At 39.7% G+C, this 22,700-nt stretch overlaps 1 protein-coding gene across 3 annotated transcripts in view; it reads right to left on the bottom strand.

The window, feature by feature from the left end:
- Positions 1–835: 835 nt before the first annotated feature.
- The window catches only part of LOC126236919 (aspartate--tRNA ligase, mitochondrial), a 161,727-nt gene continuing 139,862 nt past the window's right edge, over positions 836–22,700 (bottom strand). For all 3 annotated transcript variants that reach the window (XM_049946575.1, XM_049946574.1, XM_049946576.1), the window contains 3 exons: positions 3,904–4,119; positions 3,581–3,767; positions 836–1,333 (listed from right to left, as the gene is read on the bottom strand). In XM_049946575.1, coding sequence (XP_049802532.1) covers positions 1,131–1,333; positions 3,581–3,767; positions 3,904–4,119 — 606 coding nt within the window. In that variant the 3' untranslated portion in view covers positions 836–1,130. The remainder of the gene's footprint in view (positions 1,334–3,580; positions 3,768–3,903; positions 4,120–22,700) is intronic.

The raw sequence follows: 22,700 nt of genomic DNA, 5'->3' as shown, positions 1-22,700 counted from the left end.
ATTTGTTCCATCAGAGTACTCACTCTTAATTCTTGTTGATGAAAGAGAATATTAAGCTTTTGTTGTGTACATTACTGTTAAAATGACACACAAACAAACACAAATATACACACAAAATTCAAGCTTTCGCAACAAACTGTTGCCTCATCAGGAAAGAGGGGAAGGAGAGGGAAAGACGAAAGGATGTGGGTTTTAAGGGAGAGGATAAGGAGTCATTCCAATCCCGGGAGCGGAAAGACTTACCTTAGGGGGAAAAAAGGACAGGTATACACTCGCACACACACCCATATCCATCCACACATGATGTGTGGATGGATATGGGTGTGTGTGCGAGTGTATACCTGTCCTTTTTTCCCCCTAAGGTAAGTCTTTCCGCTCCCGGGATTGGAATGACTCCTTATCCTCTCCCTTAAAACCCACATCCTTTCGTCTTTCCCTCTCCTTCCCCTCTTTCCTGATGAGGCAACAGTTTGTTGCGAAAGCTTGAATTTTGTGTGTATATTTGTGTTTGTTTGTGTGTCTATCGACCTGCCAGCGCTTTTGTTTGGTAAGTCTCATCATCTTTCTTTTTGGATATATTTTTCCACGTGGAATGTTTCCCTCTGTTATATTCATATCATTACTGTTAAAATGTATATAGATTCCTTGACATACGAACTCTTGTTTTTCTACAGGTTCCTGAACTACTGAAATATGCAGCTGATTCACCTAAGAAATTCACTTGTGACCAAAAGTGCTCTAACTCCAACAGTCCTTTTTCCTAAACTTGTGAGGAGAGGGAGCTTAGGTAATCGGAAATAACAGGAAGTAATGTGGTCAACATTGGTCAACAGACAGCTGATCTAGAAATCCTAACAGATAGCAGGTGACTTTTTAAAAGTGGGCAGCGACAATGTTTCATTGTGTTGTCTCACAAATATGAACAATTAATTCATGGAAAGAATATATTATTTGCTAAGTAGGTACAAATACTAGGGTGTGATGTATATAACAATGACAAAAACAAAAAACCAAGAATTATTTCACATAAAGACTTATAAATGCTGAGTAATATACAAAACCAGATACCTAAGTACAGTTGCAGTCAATGAGAAGTAGTCTATATAAACAAACTGAGCAAAGCGAAGTAATTACACAGCAGAGCTATGCATGTTGGTAATACTGTTTTCAGATTTCTGAGGTACACTTCTAATATGATATAGTTTCTGTTCCTCTTCTGATATTGGAACAGGTGCTCCTGACATGTAATCCTTACCATCAATGCCTTTTGGAAAAGCAATTACATCCCGAATGCTTGATGTATGACAGAGCAATGACATTAGCCGATCAATACCTAAAAGAGTAAAATACAGTAAGCAAAAATTTACACAATAAACTGCTTACAAGTGCAAGTATTCACACAAAAGTCTGCTTATAAACATGTACAATGACAGTAAAGATAAATATTACCTACTAACATCACTATCGCCAATTCCTAGATGCAGTGTCTATGTATTAATAAAATGGAAGATTCAAGTTAACATGTTCAGAGTGAACAAGTGGCACTACTGTGAATACTATGAATAATTTATAGATCTCTACATATTGCTGATTTACAAAGTTTATCTTGATTATAATAGTGTATGATGACAACCAATGTACTACTGTGGAAAAAGTGCAAATTCGAAATGAACCACATGGAAACCATACTCACACACACCTCTAAATTTTAGCAAACTTTATTGATAGGAGAAGTCATCAACTACACTAATGACACTGTATCAATCTAAAAGCCAATTTACATTAAGGTAAGACAACTGAATTACTAATGACTGACAACTGTTCACATTTTCTTATCCAAAGTTGGATGGACTCTGGAATATCGAGTAAAAATATTGAAGACCAAACGCTGTTGGAAGGACTGAAGCTTATGGGTACAAAATTCTGGACTGGTGAATAAATTTCATGGAATTCACTAATAAGGTGATTTTATCAATTGCCCTCCTTCGGTTTCTTTCATACTTAGAAGAGCATTTGGAGATTAATGGCTGGACGTCAGTTTCTTAAAGCAGTATGATGCACTTCTGAAAAATGCTAAAAAATCAACTCTGAAGATTTCTGTGTGCTGCTGAGTATGAAAAATTTAAATCATATTGACACAGCCCTCCATAACTGTGTGCATAACTTAATAGACTTGTAATCAAAAGGTTGATGGTCTGATTCTCACTAGATGCATTTAATTTTTTTAAAAGAGTTTTAATGTAACTTTATTGCATACTCACCAGCTCCTTGATGGTTTCAATTGCTCTCTCTGCAAATAGTTCATTTGTGTCCTCAGTAACATTTCATAATAGGCAAAGAGAATTATTTCTCAATGGCTCACACCATTGCAAATGTGACTGATATGTATTAGGAACAATATTGGTCCTAATTTGCCACCCCTAGGAATTCCAGTACCGTATTACTGTATTTTGATTCTGATAATGTTTAACTACAAGTTCAGCCTTGTTTGATATTTGCATTTTTATTCATTATACCTTATCTGTTAGGTATAATTAGAACCAGCCATTAGCTACACCTCTTATTCATAATGATTCCATTTTATTTAGTGTAACCTTATAGTCAGCAGTATAAAAAGCTTTAAAATATCTACGAATATGCCTGTAACACAATCAGCCTTGTCAACATCATCAAGTACTGATTTTATGAAGTAATAAACTACTTGCAAACAATGTGAATAAACTTTTTTTTTTCAAACATTGTAGAGAAATTATTAAAAAAAAAATCTTCCAGACAAATAATTATTCACCAAGTACAATGATATTATTACCAACCACAGAGCATAAAGTGAATAAAACTGCACAAAACATAAAAATGAAATGTCAGCAAGCCTAAATGAAGTGTCAATCTCTGTACTGAAACTACACATACAAAGCATATAAGCTCTCATAACAAATATAATAAAAGAGCCATTCACATCAGAGAACTTTCCTGTGTATTTAAAACAGACAAGAGTCGTGCCTCTGTTAAAGAAAGGCAATGCAGAAGACATAGAAAACTACAGACATATTTTGTGCTGTCATTATTCTCAAAAACCTACATTTATATCTATAGCCACAAATACTCCGCAAGCCATCGTACAAGGCATGGCAGAGGGAACCTAGTATTGCTACTAATCATTTCCTTTCCTGTTCCACTCTCAAATGGAGTGAGGGAAAAATACTTGCATATATGCCTCCATATGAGTACCAATTTCTCTTTTCTTACCTTTGTGGTCCTTACGCGAAATGTACGTCGACGGTTGTAGAATAGTTCTGCAATCAGTTTCAAATGCCGTACTGAAGAACTACACCCTTCCCTACTACTGTTCTTATGTGCTAGTTCCATGTATGTATTTTTTTTCAACTTTATACCTAGATATTTAAATGATGTGACTGCCCTGCCAAGCAATGTTGTATCTGAAAATTACAGGATTGTTTTTCCTATTCATCTGCATTAACTTACATTTTTCTACATTTAGAGCAAGCTCCTATGGACAGTTTAAAGAGAGAGAGGCCAGGAGCAGTCTCAGAAACTGAACTGATAACTTTAAAACTCTTACCTAATGCAATGCCGCCATGTGGTGGACATCCGCTCTGTAGAGCATCGATAAGGTGGTGAAGAGAGTTCGGTTCGATTTGTAGAATGTTCTTAAGAATAAAAGTCTGCAGCGCTGCATCATGGATACGAATGGAACCTCCACCAACTTCACAGCCATTGATGACTAAGTCATAATGTAGTCCACGGACCTTAAAATGAGAGAAAAACTTGACACCTCTATTTTTGTGTTATGCAAAAGATTCAAACCATTAAGCAAATTGTAAAATACAGTAAGTCATGTTATTGAAGTTTGCAGCAACAAACAAAACACACTTGACAACAAACCTTTAAAGGCTCCATTTCCAACAAAGGAAGGTCATCTGGATGTGGTTGTGTAAATGGGTGATGTGCTGACACTACACTTCCCTGCATATCTCCTTCCAAAAATAGTGGAAAGTCTACAACCCACAAAGGACTAAATTTTTTTGTTGTGTATCCTTCAGCGCCTTCAGCTACCAAGTGAGCTATGAACTCTTCTCGAATTTTCCCTAATGCTGGCAGCTGAAAATTTAAATTTCTGATAGGTGAAATTAAAAACAATTATAATTATGACTGAAACTCTTATATCTACAAAAATATACTGCCTGACAAAAAAAAAGTGAAGTATCCAGAAGGGGAAGAGGGAACAAAATTAAACTTCATGGGTTGAAAGAGTATATGATGTTATTTCAGTGATTACACTGTTGAGTCAGATTTACAAAGAACTTCACAGTATGATCCCACATATCCCTATTACATCACATCCCCTCTGGTATGAATGCATGCACTGACGCAGGTAGAAAGGGTGTCAATATAGCCAATGTATTCTCTCCAATTTATATATTTACTTTTTTTCATAGGACCATCACAGTGATGGTTTTTGCAATCGTCAGAAATAATAGCTCAATTATAATTACACTTACAAAATATGTTATACACTGCAGCCGTTGTATCTTATTTCTACGGTATTTTATAAATTTATGGCATTACAGATGATATGCTGATGGTTCATATTACAATCAGTGCCTTACAATTCACTGAATGAATATAAACATTTTTCTATCAGAAAAGACTTTAATTCTGTGTTAAAATCATTCCCTGTATATGTTCATAGAGAATTTGGTAGTCTGTCACACCAAATCAAACTACTGATGTGTGGACTTTGTCAGATCATTTTTAATGTTGTTCTTTTCTGGAAATAGTTAAATTTGTTCTGATGTTGTGATCATGTACATCACTGCACTTGCTGACTTCAGTTGATTGACCCATAAAAACGTAACTAATTTAAAGATGTACAGAGGGTATATTGGTAGGTATTTGTGCTGTATAAACACTGCATGACATGAATCTCCATGGCCCATCCCATGAATAAGTCTTACTATCCTTTTCTGTGAGAGCAGTATTTTTTTAAGGATACGCCGGCTGCACAACCCTCACAGTTCAATCCCATAATATACTATTTTCTATGTCTGGCTAAGAACTACCTTTGTGAGCTGGCTATGGACATACAAGATTCCGCATACGAAATTAACGTGGTTTGTCCATCACAAACTTTTATCAGCATATACATCCATGAAATTACAGCTCCCGGTTTCTGTTGGTGAGATGTTACATACATTATTTACATTGTTGTGGTGAGGGCTTCCTGTTTTAAATGCCAGGAATGAGTTTTGTAACATTCACCTTCAGGTGCTGATTATATATAAACAAAGATGATGTGACTTACCAAACGAAAGCACTGGCAGGTCGATAGATACACAAACAAACACAAACATACACACAAAATTCAAGCTTTCGCAACAAACTGTTGCCTCATCAGGAAAGAGGGAAGGAGAGGGAAAGACGAAAGGATGTGGGTTTTAAGGGAGAGGGTAAGGAGTCATTCCAATCCCGGGAGCGGAAAGACTTACCTTAGGGGGAAAAATGGACGGGTATACACTCGCACACACACACACACACACACACACACACACACATATCCATCCTCACATATACAGACACAAGCAGACATATTTAAAGACCTGGAGAAAGTAACTGGAGATCTGTTGTGAAAAAGGCGAAAAAGTGTTGGTTAAAGCTGGGCTATGTTGATCCTGTGGTGAACTTGGGTTGGTAGAGAACGATGTGCACATAGGTTAGGTGGTTCTGTTACCGCCAAAACACGTTAAAGGATGGAGAGATTCGGGAAAATTTCGAAAAAACGGCGTGTAAATGTATTAAAAAGAGTGGTTTTTTGGTGGCAGATTATGAAACTGAGGCTAACAATTGTCTGGCGAAGAAATAATGACGTTAAAATCTGTGGGAAGCGGCTAAAAATTATCAGTGATGTGGGAAGAACGGAAATGGAAATAAAGCGAAAGTTATCAGAACTAGACGAAAAGGTTGTTTAATAGGTGAAATGAACTGTTTGTGGACTAGAAACGGTGGATTTTATACCAGCAGTAGTGTTGAAAGCGGAAAAAATTTTTTGGTTATGGTCTGGAAGTGGGTGACGTATTATTGAGTCTATATAGGCGGGATAAAATTGTATAGTAGATTACGGTAAAAAGGAGAAGGTGAACACAAATTGAAACTACTGGCACAAACAAAAAGAGAAAATAAGATGACAGAAAAGATTTCGAAATACAACAGTGACAATAACAAACGTAATAGTTGGGTTCAAATTAATGATATAAATTAATAGAGGGAAACATTCCACGTGGGAAAAATATATCTAAAAACAAAGATGATGTGACTTACCGAACGAAAGCGCTGGCAGGTCGATAGACACACAAACAAACACAAACACACACACAAAATTCAAGCTTTCGCAACCAACTGTTGCCTCATCAGGAAAGAGGGAAGGAGAGGGAAAGACGAAAGGATGTGGGTTTTAAGGGAGAGGGTAAGGAGTCATTCCAATCCCGGGAGCGGAAAGACTTACCTTAGGGGGAAAAAAGGACAGGTATACACTTGCACACACACACACACACACACACATCCATCCACACATATACAGACACAAGCAGACATATTTGGCCCAAACTCTTTGTCTTTAAATATGTCTGCTTGTGTCTGTATATGTGTGGATGGATGTGTGTGTGTGTGTGTGTGTGTGTGTGTGTGTGTGTGTGTGTGTGTGTGTGTGTGCGAGTGTATACCTGTCCTTTTTTCCCCCCTAAGGTAAGTCTTTCCGCTCCCGGGATTGGAATGACTCCTTACCCTCTACCTTAAAACCCACATCCTTTCGTCTTTCCCTCTCCTTCCCCTCTTTCCTGATGAGGCAACAGTTGGTTGCGAAAGCTTGAATTTTGTGTGTGTGTTTGTGTGTCTATAGACCTGCCAGCGCTTTCGTTCGGTAAGTCACATCATCTTTGTTTTATATATATACACTCCTGGAAATGGAAAAAAGAACACATTGACACCGGTGTGTCAGACCCACCATACTTGCTCCGGACACTGCGAGAGGGCTGTACAAGCAATGGTCACACGCACGGCACAGCAGACACACCAGGAACCGCGGTGTTGGCCGTCGAATGGCGCTAGCTGCGCAGCATTTGTGCACCGCCGCCGTCAGTGTCAGCCAGTTTGCCGTGGCATACGGAGCTCCATCGCAGTCTTTAACACTGGTAGCATGCCGCGACAGCGTGGACGTGAACTGTATGTGCAGCTGACGGACTTTGAGCGAGGGCGTATAGTGGGCATGCGGGAGGCCGGGTGGACGTACCGCCGAATTGCTCAACACGTGGGGCGTGAGGTCTCCACAGTACATCGATGTTGTCGCCAGTGGTCGGCGAAGGTGCACGTGCCCGTCGACCTGGGACCGGACCGCAGCGACGCACGGATGCACGCCAAGACCGTAGGATCCTACGCAGTGCCGTAGGGGACCGCACCGCCACTTCCCAGCAAATTAGGGACACTGTTGCTCCTGGGGTATCGGCGAGGACCACTCGCAACCATCTCCATGAAGCTGGGCTACGGTCCCGCACACCGTTAGGCCGTATTCCGCTCACGCCCCAACATCGTGCAGCCCGCCTCCAGTGGTGTCGCGACAGGCGTGAATGGAGGGACGAATGGAGACGTGTCGTCTTCAGCGATGAGAGTCGCTTCTGCCTTGGTGCCAATGATGGTCGTATGCGTGTTTGGCGCCGTGCAGGTGAGCGCCACAATCAGGACTGCATACGACCGAGGCACACAGGGCCAACACCCGGCATCATGGTGTGGGGAGCGATCTCCTACACTGGCCGTACACCACTGGTGATCGTCGAGGGGACACTGAATAGTGCACGGTACATCCAAACCGTCATCGAACCCATCGTTCTACCATTCCTAGACCGGCAAGGGAACTTGCTGTTCCAACAGGACAATGCACGTCCGCATGTATCCCGTGCCACCCAACGTGCTCTAGAAGGTGTAAGTCAACTACCCTGGCCAGCAAGATCTCCGGATCTGTCCCCCATTGAGCATGTTTGGGACTGGATGAAGCGTCGTCTCACGCGGTCTGCACGTCCAGCACGAACGCTGGTCCAACTCAGGCGCCAGGTGGAAATGGCATGGCAAGCCGTTCCACAGGACTACATCCAGCATCTCTACGATCGTCTCCATGGGAGAATAGCAACCTGCATTGCTGCGAAAGGTGGATATACACTGTACTAGTGCCGACATTGTGCATGCTCTGTTGCCTGTGTCTATGTGCCTGTGGTTCTGTCAGTGTGATCATGTGATGTATCTGACCCCAGGAATGTGTCAATAAAGTTTCCCCTTCCTGGGACAATGAATTCACGGTGTTCTTATTTCAATTTCCAGGAGTGTATATATGGAGTATCATAATTAATGGTGTAAATACATTCAGTTGAAAGTACATGATACTGGAAGCAAAAATGTCTCAGTAAACACATGGTAGAAAATGCATACCTTAAGAGCTATGAGCAGTTTTTCATCTTCAATACTAAATCTCTTCTACTGCTAGCTCTTTGCTTTCCATATTTTGAGAAGTGGCAGTACGGACCAAAACAAAAATGTCCAGTAAATAAGTGCTTTAAAATGCATACGTTAAGAGCTATGAGCACTTTTTCATCTTCGCTACTTTGAAATACAACTCTTCTAATGAAATGAACACCCTGTGAGTTTGTATATACAAAGTTCATAATTGTATCATTTAGTTTACATGGCAGTTTAGTGCATTGGTTACTTTTCAGCAGGTATGTGGCAAGGAGACTCATGAATGGATCCCTGTCATGATGTGACTTCTGTTATTTCAGAAGTAACCTATGGTTTACCACATCAAATGCTTTTTTCAGGTCAAAAATATACCTGCAGTCTGCATCCTCTGTACCAACAGACAGTAAACTTCATGGAAGATTTGTGTCATTGCTGTGGCTTTACTTAGCTATTTTCTGAAGCCATGCTGCGAATCTACAAGCAGTTTCCATTTTGTGAAAAAGGCATTTTACTAGGACAGGATAAAACATGCACATCTTAATAAAGGTGGGAATGAGATATTGGTTTATAGTTGGAGACATCTTCCTTATTTTCCTTTTTATACATGGTTTCACTACTCATTTGTACAACAGTTGGAAATTTGTCTTCTCTAATGCTGCAAGTAATCAGGTATTTAAGTGGTTTAGAGATTCCTTTTAAGCATACCTGAGTAATAGCACTGAATATGTCATCCCATCCGGATGAAAATTTTTTCTTTGCAATGTGTTGACATAGGGCCTCTACCTGTATCTATAGTATGGGTTGATTGGCCCCCAGAAATGGCCATTGGAAATATTATATACCGAATTTGAGTTTTTTACAATGTTACTACCATGTCTTATGCTGAATGGTTCCGTGTTCATCTTCGTGGGAACTTAGCAGTATTTGTCAATCAGTTCCCATGATGCTTTACTTACATTGTCAGACTGTTCTATTGCTTTGCTGTTAACCTGATTCCTTAAGTCAGCAATTTCATTTTTAATACTTTCCTTTGCCCAATTTTATTTTTCTTTAAAGATCTGCAGAGTAGTAGCTTTATAAAGCAGGTTTAGTGTGTGTTCTCTGCCTGAGCCTAATCAGATTTGGTGGGAGTTTTACTCCAGGATTACTTCCATTTTTTCAGTGTTTAACTGTCTTCTGGATTTCTCTGACTGGATAGAAATATTCGTAATGACTCAACAGGGTTGAACAGAACTCATTCCATTTGTCATCAGACCCTTTCATCTGGTACACATTACTCCATTTCTCATTTGCTAATTTCTATTTAAGAGCATCAATGTTTGAGGTATTAAGAGTTCGTTTCTGCAGAGCAATTTTTATTTTTGACACCACTGAATTTACATACTGTATCATCTGATAGAAGTGTTCAGAATAATGAAAATCTAAGCTACTGTGATTTACCTTACCTACAACATCTTTGTTAATTATAGCATAATCTATTCCAGTGGGGCATGTGTGTCACTCTAGTGTCAGAGCTTACCATTATTTAAAAGATAGTTTGGGCTTGATACCGTATTTACTCGAATCTAAGCCGCACTCGAATCTAAGCCGCACCTGAAAAATGAGACTCGAAATCAAGGAAAAAAAAAATTTTCCCGAATCAAAGCCGCACCTGAAATTTGAGACTCGAAATTCAAGGGGAGAGAAAAGTTTTCGGCCGCACCTCCAAATCGAAACAAAGTTGGCCCATTGTAATATGAGACACAATTTACTTCGAATGAATGACGGTACGGCTACAGTAGTTTGGTTCGAGTCTTAAGCTTAGCAGTTAAGCCTTACCAGGTAGCCACTGCTATGCGTCAGGCGCTCCATCCTTATTTACACGATTACCCTTCCTTTTTCACGTGCTTCGTCTGGTTTGAATCGATTGCTTATTTTGCTTTGATCTGACAAGTGCCGTTCTCTTTGTTATAGGTGTTTACGTCACTCTAAGCTGATAATACATTATTGTAGTGAGTCATGCATTGCTTGTCACATTCTGATAATGAGTGTTTTACGGCCTGTTGCCGCTCACGGCATGGCTTGCTTTTGTCCGCGCTACCGCCGCTTACAATTTTTTTTAAAGAGAGAGAGAGAGAGAGAGAGAGAGAGAGAGAGGGAGAAAGAGGAATCGTCTCATTAGCGAAACAATGGAAAGAGACTACTGTTTGTTATTACTTACACTGCTGCTTTCTTTGATAATGATCAACAAGAATCAAATAATAGACTGCGTATGATAGAAGATGTTCTGAACGAGAGTTTAGCGAAAATTGTTCTCCGTTTCAAAATCTTTGCAGGCGCCTCTTTAGTACAGAGGGAGAAAGAGGAATCGTCTCATTAGCGAAACAATGGAAAGAGACTACTGTTTGTTATTACTTACACTGCTGCTTTCTTTGATAATGATCAACAAGAACCAAATAATAGACTGCGTATGATAGAAGATGTTCTGAACGAGAGTTTAGCGAAAATTGTTCTCCGTTTCAAAATCTTTGCAGGCGCCTCTTTAGTACATTACATTCTGCACAGAAATTAGAGTCATCTTAGATTTAAAAATCTAGTCAATTGCCGTGCTTCATTTCTGACTGTATCACTATTAGGCATAAGAATAATACGAATATAAACATGACACGATATCTATATCTTCCGCATTTGCTGTTGTCTCACTCCAGTTTCGTAGTTTATTAGGCAGACAGGATTTAAATGAGATAGAAGCAAACACGAAACAATACATGGCAAAATGTTTATATTCGTATTATTCTTTGGTGAATTTTGATTCACAATTCATAAAAGTTCCTATTAGCAACCATCTCTTCTCACAGGTAGGAAAAAATTCAGAACATAGAGTTGGCCATATTGACAAACATCCCAGACAGTCTTGCCAGTCGGATTACCGTAGTACATTGAAATGCTGCTACATTCGAAGATGAACAATACGGAATTTGTATTTATTTCATTGTATAATGTATGAAAATACAGTGGTTAAAACTCGGGGCAGAGACAAAGCTTGTCTTCCACCTTTTTTTTTAATTTATTTGCTGACAGAGGTTTTGGCGCCAGTATTTATCTTTGTGCCTGCAAAGCACGCGTGGGTAGCGCTACATATATTCGACAGCAGAAGTTAGTTGTGGCGGCACCTACCAACATTTTTCAGAACTCCCGCTTGCTTTGCACTCGATTCTAAGCCGCAGGCGGTTTTTTGGTTTACAAAAACCGGAAAAAAGCTGCGGCTTAGATTCGAGTAAATACGGTACATCACTGAGTTTCAAGTTGACTATACTACTTGAATTTGCATCTATATTAAGGTCGCCTAACATAGTAAGGTCATTAGGCCAATTCTGATCAATTAAGTTACTAACTCTATCAATAAACAACATTACATCAGCATTTAGTGGCGGATATACCCCAGTCACTTTATCCTTAAGTAATTTGAGATCATTACTGTGGAGCATAACACCTGTCATTTCAATCGAGACTTGTTTCGTGTGGTGTTCAAGAAATGAAATTTTTAAACTGCTATGTTCTTAATATCAAACATTGCTACACCACCACCATTATGGTTTTGCCTACAATAACTATTTGCTAGTAAGTAACCTTCTAATTTATAATACATAATTTCAATGTATTTTTAGTCCATGTTTAGTTATTACTAACACATGAATATTTGGTATATGTCTAGTTTTTTTGACATATTGCACATTTAAGTGCATCAACTTTAGGGGTATTAACCTTTCTTGGTGATCTGCCACCTTGCATGGATCACATTTGTTTAAGTTACATTGTTTATGACAACCTGCTGAAAAACTGGGTTTTTAAGACTTTCCTGCAGTGATTGATCACTTATTTCACAGCCTGGTTTTTCTTCAAGCGAACAGGACTCAGGTATATCGAAGCTACACCCCTGAACACTAGTAGTAAGGTCCTTTATTCTAAAAAAAGTATCATGGTTGTGGTCCAGAGCTATTGGATCCTCCTCCTCATTGTCTTTATGACACAGTTCACTTATATGAGAAATTAGCTTGGCCTTCCCCTTTCCGTTTATGTGGAATCCTTGCCTTATATGTTCATCATGATTAATGGGTACTTAAGTCTAGGAAATGTAGAGAGTTAAACTTATCATGCAGTTTCTTTAGCAGAGAACTGCAACACTGAATCTCTTTACTTACACACAACCACTGTGGCAAATCACATTGCTCTGGCACATTTGTGATGGCAACATTCTTATGAAATAGCTTCCGCAAAATATTTTGAAAACATCACAGGACTGTCTTCTTTTTGTTCTTATGTACATCATTACCACCATTTATAATCACAATGTGGTCATCTGTTTCCAGTTTTGTATCCATTGTAATATTCTCCATCACTGCATTTAACATGCCATCTGGCTTAACCTTTGAAAAAACTAACTGCTTTGAATGTATACTTCCATGAATGCATTTGGATAGGTCTTTTCCATGTCTCTGGCATACAGAAGACGACCTTTTGTGCTTCTTGCTAACAGAAAGTTCTTTTGATTCTTTATTGGGAGTTTTGTTATTATTTACTTATTTTTGTTGTATTATCACTATCAGCGATCAGTGCCACAAGTTATTTGATAATGGCAGCATTGGGTTTGGGAGTTTTGTTATTATTTACTTATTTTTGTTGTATTACCACAATCTGCGACCAGTGCCACAAGTTATTTGATAATGGCAGCATTGGGTATCTGCTTACATGTAGTATCTGCTCTCCCTCTCCCTCCCTCCCTCTCTCTCTCTCTCTCTCTCTCTCTCTCTCTCTCTCTCTCTCTCTGTGTGTGTGTGTGTGTGTGTGTGTGTGTGTGTGTGTGTTTTTTTCCCAGCACACGATACATTTTCTGCGTGAAACGACCATTAACAACCTGAAGCAAGCTGTCTCACAACTATTGTAACTGGTCCTTAATCCTTAATATCTTGGCTACTGGCACTTTAAGGGAGTTGATGTCCAAACTGGTCCTATTCTTGTTCTATTGAGTACAGATCTAGAAATCTTGCTGGCCACAGGAGTATCTCATACGGATATGGGAATGTGCCACATGTGGACAAGCACTGTCCTGTTGAAAAATGGCACAACAATACTGTGACACAAGAGGTAACACATGAGGCCATACCATTGTGCTGTCAGAGTTCCCTCGAACAAAGCCAGCTGTGACCTGAAGCCGTACTTCATAGCTCTCAAACCATGTAACCAGTAGTGTGACTCTCTAAAACAATTGAAGAATGGGATCTCTCCCCAGGTTGCCATCATACACGTTGACAGTCATCTGGGTTTGTGCAGGGCCACAACTCATCACTGAACACAATGCAGCAGCAGCATTCATCAGCTGCCCTTGCTTCCCATTCATGTCACCATTCCATATGCAGCCATATGTGGTGAAATTTAAACGGTAACTCCTGCACAAGACTATAATCCCCTAGCGTGCTAGATGCAAGTCGCCAACTAATGATGCAAGGTGACACAGAATGTTGCAGGAAGTACATCTGTTCTTGGATGGCAGGCACAGATGCAAAGGGGTTACGATGTGTTTGTGCACAGTATGGTGCTGTCTCCCTGTGATGTGGTCAACCGGAACATTGACAAAGAGTAAGCTTGCCCTCATGTTCCCATGCAGTCAAACATCGGGCAACTGTTGCATCTAAATGCCCCACAAAAATGGATATTATGACTGCAAGCTGAAAAGTAATGCCTCTGAATTTTTTATGTGATAACTCTCACAGCCTTTTAAATAAAACAAACTTTATTAACATTCTCCATCTTTATTCTTCATGTCTATATATTTATTTCTCAACATAGTCACCCTGATGATACATTTCTCCCAGTGAGAGACCAGTTTGTCGATAATGTCACCGTAGAATGTTTGACTTCATTGACAGGGCCACAAGCTCACCTCTTATTGCACTTCTCCACCACTATCCACATGACATTCTCTGAAGTTTTCTTTAAATTTTGGAAACAGATGAAAATCAGATAGGATCAGGTCAGGGCCATATGGAGGATGTTTGATCACAGAGCAATCAAGGCATCGGATTGTTGCAGCACTCGTGTGCGGTTTGGAACCATCATGCTGAAGGAGAGGGCGATCCATGTGTGGACAAAATCTCCAAATTGAAAACTCTGCCACAACATGCTGTTTCCCTTGCACCAAAACAGTTATGTTACACACCACCATGTTACACGCTACAACCACACCACCATGTTACACGCTACAACTCGGAGCCCTCTAGCGGCAGATGGCTGCAAATATGTAGACATGAAGAATAACGGCGTAGAACGTTAATAAATTATGTTTTATTTAAGCTTTAAGTGTTTCCAGGTACAAAATTTGGAGGCATTACTTTTCGGCATCATCCAATATATCATTCAACCTGCCAGCCAAATGGAGACCCATTTGTCAGGTGCTGATAAATCTATCTAAGATGAGTATCCAGCATCTTAATTCCTTCACAGCAATAATTCTATAGCTGATGCCCTTTATACCCTGCCATATCTGGTAACAACACTGATACTGGTGGCCATTCTACATGCTACAGAGATTTTCAACTCTAATCATTTACATACCCACCAATGGCATATATGTGCACAAAGTTACACTGACATCTGACCATGTCCTCTGAGTGCTTCACCTTTATTGTGAGGCAGTATAGGCCTATATGAAAAGAGATTTCGCTCAACTTTAGAGTAGATACTTCTAATACTACTTATTTTTGCCCTTAATTAAAGACTTAGGCTCATCAAATCAGCTAGCAATTTAAGTGTAGGAAATTCTCATAGTAGTGCATGCGTTGTTGTAGAAGAATGTTAAGCATGAGATGTGTATACAAACAGCTGACTCAGCAAATTAAAAGTCAGTTTTATGACTGGCCATCATTTCAGGAATTACAATCTACATCTAAATCATAATCCACAAGCCACCTAATGGTGTGGCGGAGGGTACTTTCAGTACCACTATATGTCCCTCCAACCATGTTCGACTCGCGAATAGTGTGTGGGAAGAGTGATTGTCGGTAAGCCTCTGTATTGGCTCAAGTAACATGTTGTCTGACTCCTCCTGAAAAGTGCTGTCCAGACATTTCAATAGTAAATCTCTCCATGATGTACAACACCTCCCTTGTAACGTCAGCCAATGGAGTTTGTTTAGCATCTCCGTAACGCTTTCTCACCAGCTAAATGATCCTGTGACGAAACGTGCTGCTCTTCATTGGATCTTCTCTATTAGTCCTACATGATAGGGATCCCAGATACATGAACAATACTGAAGAATCAGGCACATCAGTGCCTTATAAACCACTTCGTTCATGGATGAGTTACATTTCCTTAAGATTTTTTCAATGAATCTGAGTCTGATGTCTGCTTTTCCCACTTTCTCTTTCATGTGGTCATTCCACTTAGGGTCACTCTGGATAGTTATGACTAGATATTTTATGGCAGACACTGTCTCCAGCTGTTTGGCATCAATAGTGTAGCTGTACAGTTGTGGATCTCTTTTCCTATATATGTGCAATATATTACATTTATTTATGTTCAGGGTCTACTGCCAGAGCCTACACCATATGTCAATTCTCTGCAGGTCATTCTGCAAATTCTTACTATCTTCTGGCATTGCTACTTTGGTACAGACAACTGCATCATCTGCAAGTAGCCTTATAGCGCATCCAATGCTTTCCACTAGATCATTTATATATATTGTAAACAGTGACGGTCCTATCACACTTCCCTGTGGTACTCCGGATATTACTGTTACATCTGTAGATTTAGTTTCATTACGAGTGAAGTGTTAAGTTCTATCTGAAGAAAGTCATGAATACTATCTAAAGTCTGCTCCAATACTCCGTAAGCTCATATTTTTTTTCATTAAACGGCAATGTGAGACGGTGTCAAATGCCTTACTGAAATCAAGGAACACTGCATCAACCTGAGCGCCGTTCTCCACTGCCCTGTGGATCTCATGGAGGAATAGAGCAAGCTGAGTTTTGCAGGATCTCTGTTTGCAGAATACATGTTGATTTTTATAGAGGAAATATTCATTTTCCAAAAATTAATTCTTGAGCATAAAACATGTTCCATAATCCTATAACAGATTGACGTCAAAGATATAGGTCTATAATTGTGTGGATCTGTCTTATGGCCTTTCTTAAAAATGGGAATGACTGTGATTTTTCCAGTTGTTAGGTACCTTTCGTTGCTACAGCGATATACAATAAATTTCATAATTTTTAACATTTTTCTACAATAAATTACTGCTGGAAGAATTCTTTCACACAATCTTTATAGAATCTTATAGGTATCTCATCTGGTCCCGAAGCTTTTCCACTACTAAGCGATTGTAGCTGCTTTTCAGTTCCGCGATCGGTTATCTCAATACCTGCCATTTTGATGTTCGTATGATGACTGAAGGGAGGGACAGTGTTACGTCTTCCACAGTGAAACAAACTTTGAAAGGCCGAATTCAGTATTTCGGCCTTCTCCCTGCTATCTTCCGTTTCGATGCCGGTGTGGTTGCTGGGAGAATGAATAGATGATATTGACCCACTTACTGATTTTACAAATTACCAAAATCTCTTAGGGTTTTTACTCAGGTCGGTTGACAATGTCTTACTTTAAAAATCATTGAATGCTTCTCTCATTGCTCTCCTTACGCTAATTTCGCTTGATTCAGCTTTAGTTTGTCAGCTAGGTTTTTACTCCTCTTGAATCTGAGATGAAGTGCTCTTTGCTTACATAGTGCTTTTCTAACGGGGCTATTAAACCATGGTGGATATTTCCCATCCCTTAAAACCTTGTTCGGAACATACTTGTCTACGACATATTGAATGCTGCCTTTGAATTTTTTCCATTTGTTCTCCACATTTTTGTCATCACCACCAAATATTTGATGTTGACCACTGAGATATTCTGAAATTTGTATCCTGTCACCCTTGCTGACCAAATATATCATCCTACCTTTCTTAACATTCCTTGTAGGACCCATCATCATAAATGCTGTCACAGCCTTATGATCACTGAAACCTTCCTCTACGTTAACTGATTCAATAAGTTCAGGTCTCTTTGTTGCCAGGAGGTCTAAGACGTTACCCTCACGAGGTGGTTCTCTAACTATCTGCTCAAGGTAATTTTTGGGCAAGACATCCAGAACAATGCCACACAAATCCCTGTCTCTGGCACCAGTTTGAGGGCAGAACACTGCCAATCTATACCTGGCAATTTGAAGTCACCCCCTACTACAATGGCAGGATCAGGAAAATTACTAATGATATTCTACAAGTTCTGTCTGAAGTGCTCTACAATAATCAGTTTACGTACTGTGTAAATTCCATAAATTTGATGGTAAGTGAAAAATCAGAGTTACCATAAGACAGTTGCCTTAATTCAGAACTGCATAATATTCATCATGCGTTGACTGTTCATTAACTCACCATAATTTTACATATTTTCTACGTCGATTACTGTGTGCGGCTTTCCATCTTCCTCACAATATGTATAACTTTGATTTCCTGGCATTACTGATACTTAAGCATATTTGATGTTTCTTCCAACAGTGGACTTGATAATACAAAAGAGTTAAATAACAAAAAAGGTCTAGCTATATGAGGGGTTTTGCTATTTGGGGAGCAAAATAACTGATGATGGTCGAAGTAGAGAGGATATAAAATGTAGACTGGCAATGGCAAGGAAAGCGTTTCTGAAGAAGAGAAATTTGTTAACATCGAGTATAGATTTAAGTGTCAGGAAGTCATTTCTGAAAGTATTTGTATGGAGTGTAGCCATGTATGGAAGTGAAACATGGACGATAAATAGTCTGGACAAGAAGAGAATAGAAGCTTTCGAAATGTGGTGCTACAGAAGAATGCTGAAGACAAGATGGGTAGATCACATAACTAATGAGGAGGTATTGAATAGGATTGGGGAGAAGAGAAGTTTGTGGCACAACTTGACCAGAAGAAGGGATCGGTTGGTAGGACATGTTCTGAGGCATCAAGGGATCACCAATTTAGTATTGGAGGGCAGCGTGGAGGGTAAAAATCATAGAGGGAGACCAAGAGATGAATACACTAAGCAGATTCAGAAGGATGTAGGTTGCAGTAGGTACTGGGAGATGAAAAAGCTTGCACATGATAGAGTAGCATGGAGAGCTGCATCAAACCAGTCTCAGGACTGAAGACCACAACAACAACAACATATGAGGGGAAATGAAGATTTAATGATTATCTCATGAAGCACGTAAATGAAACAGTCCTAAACACAAGACAACATAATCAGTTACAATATTCAGTTATATCACTCCACTCCTTGTTAATGCGCATTCACACCTATGCCACTTCCTGTGTGCACTAGATGAATGTGACCACTGTACAAAGAGACAAGGGGAGTGCATGCAACTTTGTAATGTCACACATTTCTCTGGTTTTTTTGCATTGGCCCCTGATTTGTGCATATGGTGACCCATGCAAAGGCGAGGGAGTCTCAACATCCAAGATGGGGACACATTTGTAGCAGTCATGCAGAACACGTCTGCAGTTCTCTCCACAATGTGCTTCGTTTTACTTTATCTTAGTATTAAGAATATTGAATTTTTCATGTACAATAGCACTTTGTTCAAGTGGTCTAATGAGAAACACTTGGAATTTGAAAAGCATTACTGAGCATTTCCTTGTTTATACCACATTAATTCAGAGAATTATAAAGACATACTGGAACTAAATGGCCGTATACAATTTCTCACAAATATTTACAAGCTGGAAACAAGGCAAACCTGAAGAAAATTAGAAGCCTTCATTCATACCTCTGACAAAAATATGTTGGAAAAAAAATTGAAACACTGAAGTGCTTAATGAAATAATTTAACTAAAAGCAAGAAATAAAACAGATTAGGAAAACAGTTCATGGGTCTTTGAATGATCAAAGACATGTCAAATGTTCTTCTAATCTAGTTTATTTGTTGCTTTTACATTAATGCTCTCACAAAACATTTGACCTTTTTTCAGTTTTATTTTTATTTTTTACTTATCACACAGCTCAAAGTCAAAAGCAACTGAATTCACTGAATTTTGATGTTGAATTTGTCATCGTAATCAACAGCTATTGACTGAATAGTGTAAAAATGTTTATCATTAGTACAAATTTTGAAATGATTGTAGACGTGAACAAGAACTGACCTTTGTGCAACTGATCTCGATGTATCCAACAAATTTCAACAATTTCACCCAGTGACCCATTAATGAGACCAGCACTAACTGAAATTTTTACACTCAACATACCTCAAGCGCAGACTGCAATAATGGTTTCATCAGCAAGTCCACCATAGTCATTGGCCAAATCCTTATAAACTTGACAGTTCGGCAAGCCTCTGCTGGTTCCAAACAATGCACTGTGCATTTTTTGGATAGATATGAAGCTGAGTCACACTCTCCAATCTCAAATGAAGACAGTGGCAGATACAGAAAAACCTCAAGGAGGGGATGCTAAAAATATCCTGTACTATCTTTACTTTTATCATAATAAAAAATGATCAAGTCACATGCAAAGTTTAAGAAAGTTTTATTTAAACTGATTATAGACATCTACAAGACAATGCCATCTTACGATACAAAAAAGTTACACTTGTGGTTCTCTTCCTTAAATGAGGAATTCTATGCATCTATTCTTCCTGGCAAATTGGTTAATTACATCATCAATAGGACAATCATTGTTGACCTCAGCCATGTTTTTGTATGGTGCAGTGTTGAAAAACTTCTTTCTACTGTAGTAATAGATGCAGGTAAATAAACAAGTATTTTGTACAGCAAGTGCAAAATAGGATAGTCAGATCTAGGACAAACAGTCAATGCTTGTATAACAGAATCACGATCATTAAGGGCGATTATGCTTGTTTGCTTGTACTGAAGAATCTCTCCCATTAATCTCTTTTTAATCACAATGAGTGATTCTTCTTCAAAGAATGGTAGGTTAGTTAAGCACTGATTCAATTTATGTGTCAGATCATTGCCGTTGTGTTTCAGTAGTTGTGAGGGCAAAAATATGTTGAATTTTACAGGGTGTTTCAAAAATGACCGGTATATTTGAAACGGCAATAAAAACTAAACGAGCAGCGATAGAAATACACCGTTTGTTGCAATATGCTTGGGACAACAGTACATTTTCAGGCAGACAAACTTTCGAAATTACAGTAGTTACAATTTTCAACAACAGATGGCGCTGCTGTCTGGGAAACTCTATAGTACGATATTTTCCACATATCCACCATGCGTAGCAATAATATGGCGTAGTCTCTGAATGAAATTACCCGAAACCTTTGACAACGTGTCTGGCGGAATGGCTTCACATGCAGATGAGATGTACTGCTTCAGCTGTTCAATTGTTTCTGGATTCTGGCGGTACGCCTGGTCTTTCAAGTGTCCCCACAGAAAGAAGTCACAGGGGTTCATGTCTGGCGAATAGGGAGGCCAATCCACGCCGCCTCCTGTATGTTTCGGATAGCCCAAAGCAATCACACGATCATCGAAATATTCATTCAGGAAATTAAAGACGTCGGCCATGCGATGTGGCCGGGCACCATCTTGCATAAACCACGAGGTGTTCGCAGTGTCGTCTAAGGCAGTTTGTACTGCCACAAATTCACAAAGAATGTCCAGATAGCGTGATGCAGTAATCGTTTCGGATCTCAAAAATGGGCCAATGATTCCTTTGGAAGACATGGCGGCCCAGACCAGTACTTTTTGAGGATGCAGGGACGATGGGACTGCAACATGGGGCTTTTCGGTTCCCCATATGCGCCCGTTCTGTTTACTGACGAAGCCGTCCAGGTAAAAATAAGCTTCGTCAGTAAACCAAATGCTGTCCACATGCATATCGCCGTCATCAATCCTGTACACTATATTGTTAGCGAATGTCTCTCGTGCAGCAATGGTAGCGGCGCTGAGGGGTTGCCGCGTTTGAATTTTGTATGGATAGAGGTGTAAACTCTGGCGCATGAGACGATACGTGGACGTTGGCGTCATTTGGACCGCAGCTGCAACACGGCGAACGGAAACCCGAGGCTGCTGTTGGATCACCTGCTGCACCAGCTGCGCGTTGCCCTCTGTGGTTGCCGTACGCGGCCGCCCTACCTTTCCAGCACGTTCATCCGTCACGTTCCCAGTCCGTTGAAATTTTTCAAACAGATCCTTTATTGTATCGCTTTTCGGTCCTTTGGTTACATTAAACCTCCGTTGAAAACTTCGTCTTGTTGCAACAACACTGTGTTCTAGGCGGTGGAATTCCAACACCAGAAAAATCCTCTGTTCTAAGGAATAAACCATGTTGTCTACAGCACACATGCACGTTGTGAACAGCACACGCTTACAGCAGAAAGACGACATACAGAATGGCGCACCCACAGACTGCGTTGTCTTCTATATCTTTCACATCACTTGCAGTGCCATCTGTTGTTGAAAATTGTAACTACTGTAATTTCGAAAGTTTGTCCGCCTGAAAATGTACTGTTGTCCCAAGCATATTGCAACAAACGGTGTATTTCTATCGCTGCTCGTTTAGGTTTTATTGCCGTTTCAAATATACCGGTCATTTTTGAAACACCCTGTAAATGATAAATATTTTCTTCGGCAAAACGTTCTCTCATGTCAGTCGTAACATGATCCAGTGTTGGAATAAAAACAGTAGTTTTCCAATATGTCATACTCGATAACTTTATTCCGTCGAGACGACTGATGAAAGAATAGTGAGCGGGCTGACTGACAGGGGCAGTGTAGGTGGTAATGCGGGTGGCTTGGTGCAGGTGGCAATGAGGGCAGCCCCGCAAGTGGAGGGGCGGGGGGGGGGGGGTGGTCGCCCCCCCATATGCATCCACCACTGAATGAAGTTCGTATATAGCTCAGTCATATAGGACATCCCATCATTAGCAGTGAAGTTGCCATCACGGAGTCAATATCGCAATTCAATGAAGACATTATTATGATGTCATGTACTTTGATGGAGTTCCATGAAATTGAAGAGATGCCACAGATGAAAAGTATGCTCGTAAGACTTTGGCCGCTTGAAAATCAATGAGCCAAGGACAGGCTACAATTGAAATAGATCTCCAATGACAACAACGTCTAAATTACCAAATTCACCATTTTGCAATTGTTTGACTACTGTCAATTACAGCTAACATT

Source organism: Schistocerca nitens, chromosome 2 (genome assembly GCF_023898315.1).
Source record: "Schistocerca nitens isolate TAMUIC-IGC-003100 chromosome 2, iqSchNite1.1, whole genome shotgun sequence".
Classification (NCBI taxonomy): domain Eukaryota; kingdom Metazoa; phylum Arthropoda; class Insecta; order Orthoptera; family Acrididae; genus Schistocerca; species Schistocerca nitens.
Note: the sequence above shows the minus strand (reverse complement) of the source record. Positions and strands in the feature narration are given on the sequence as shown.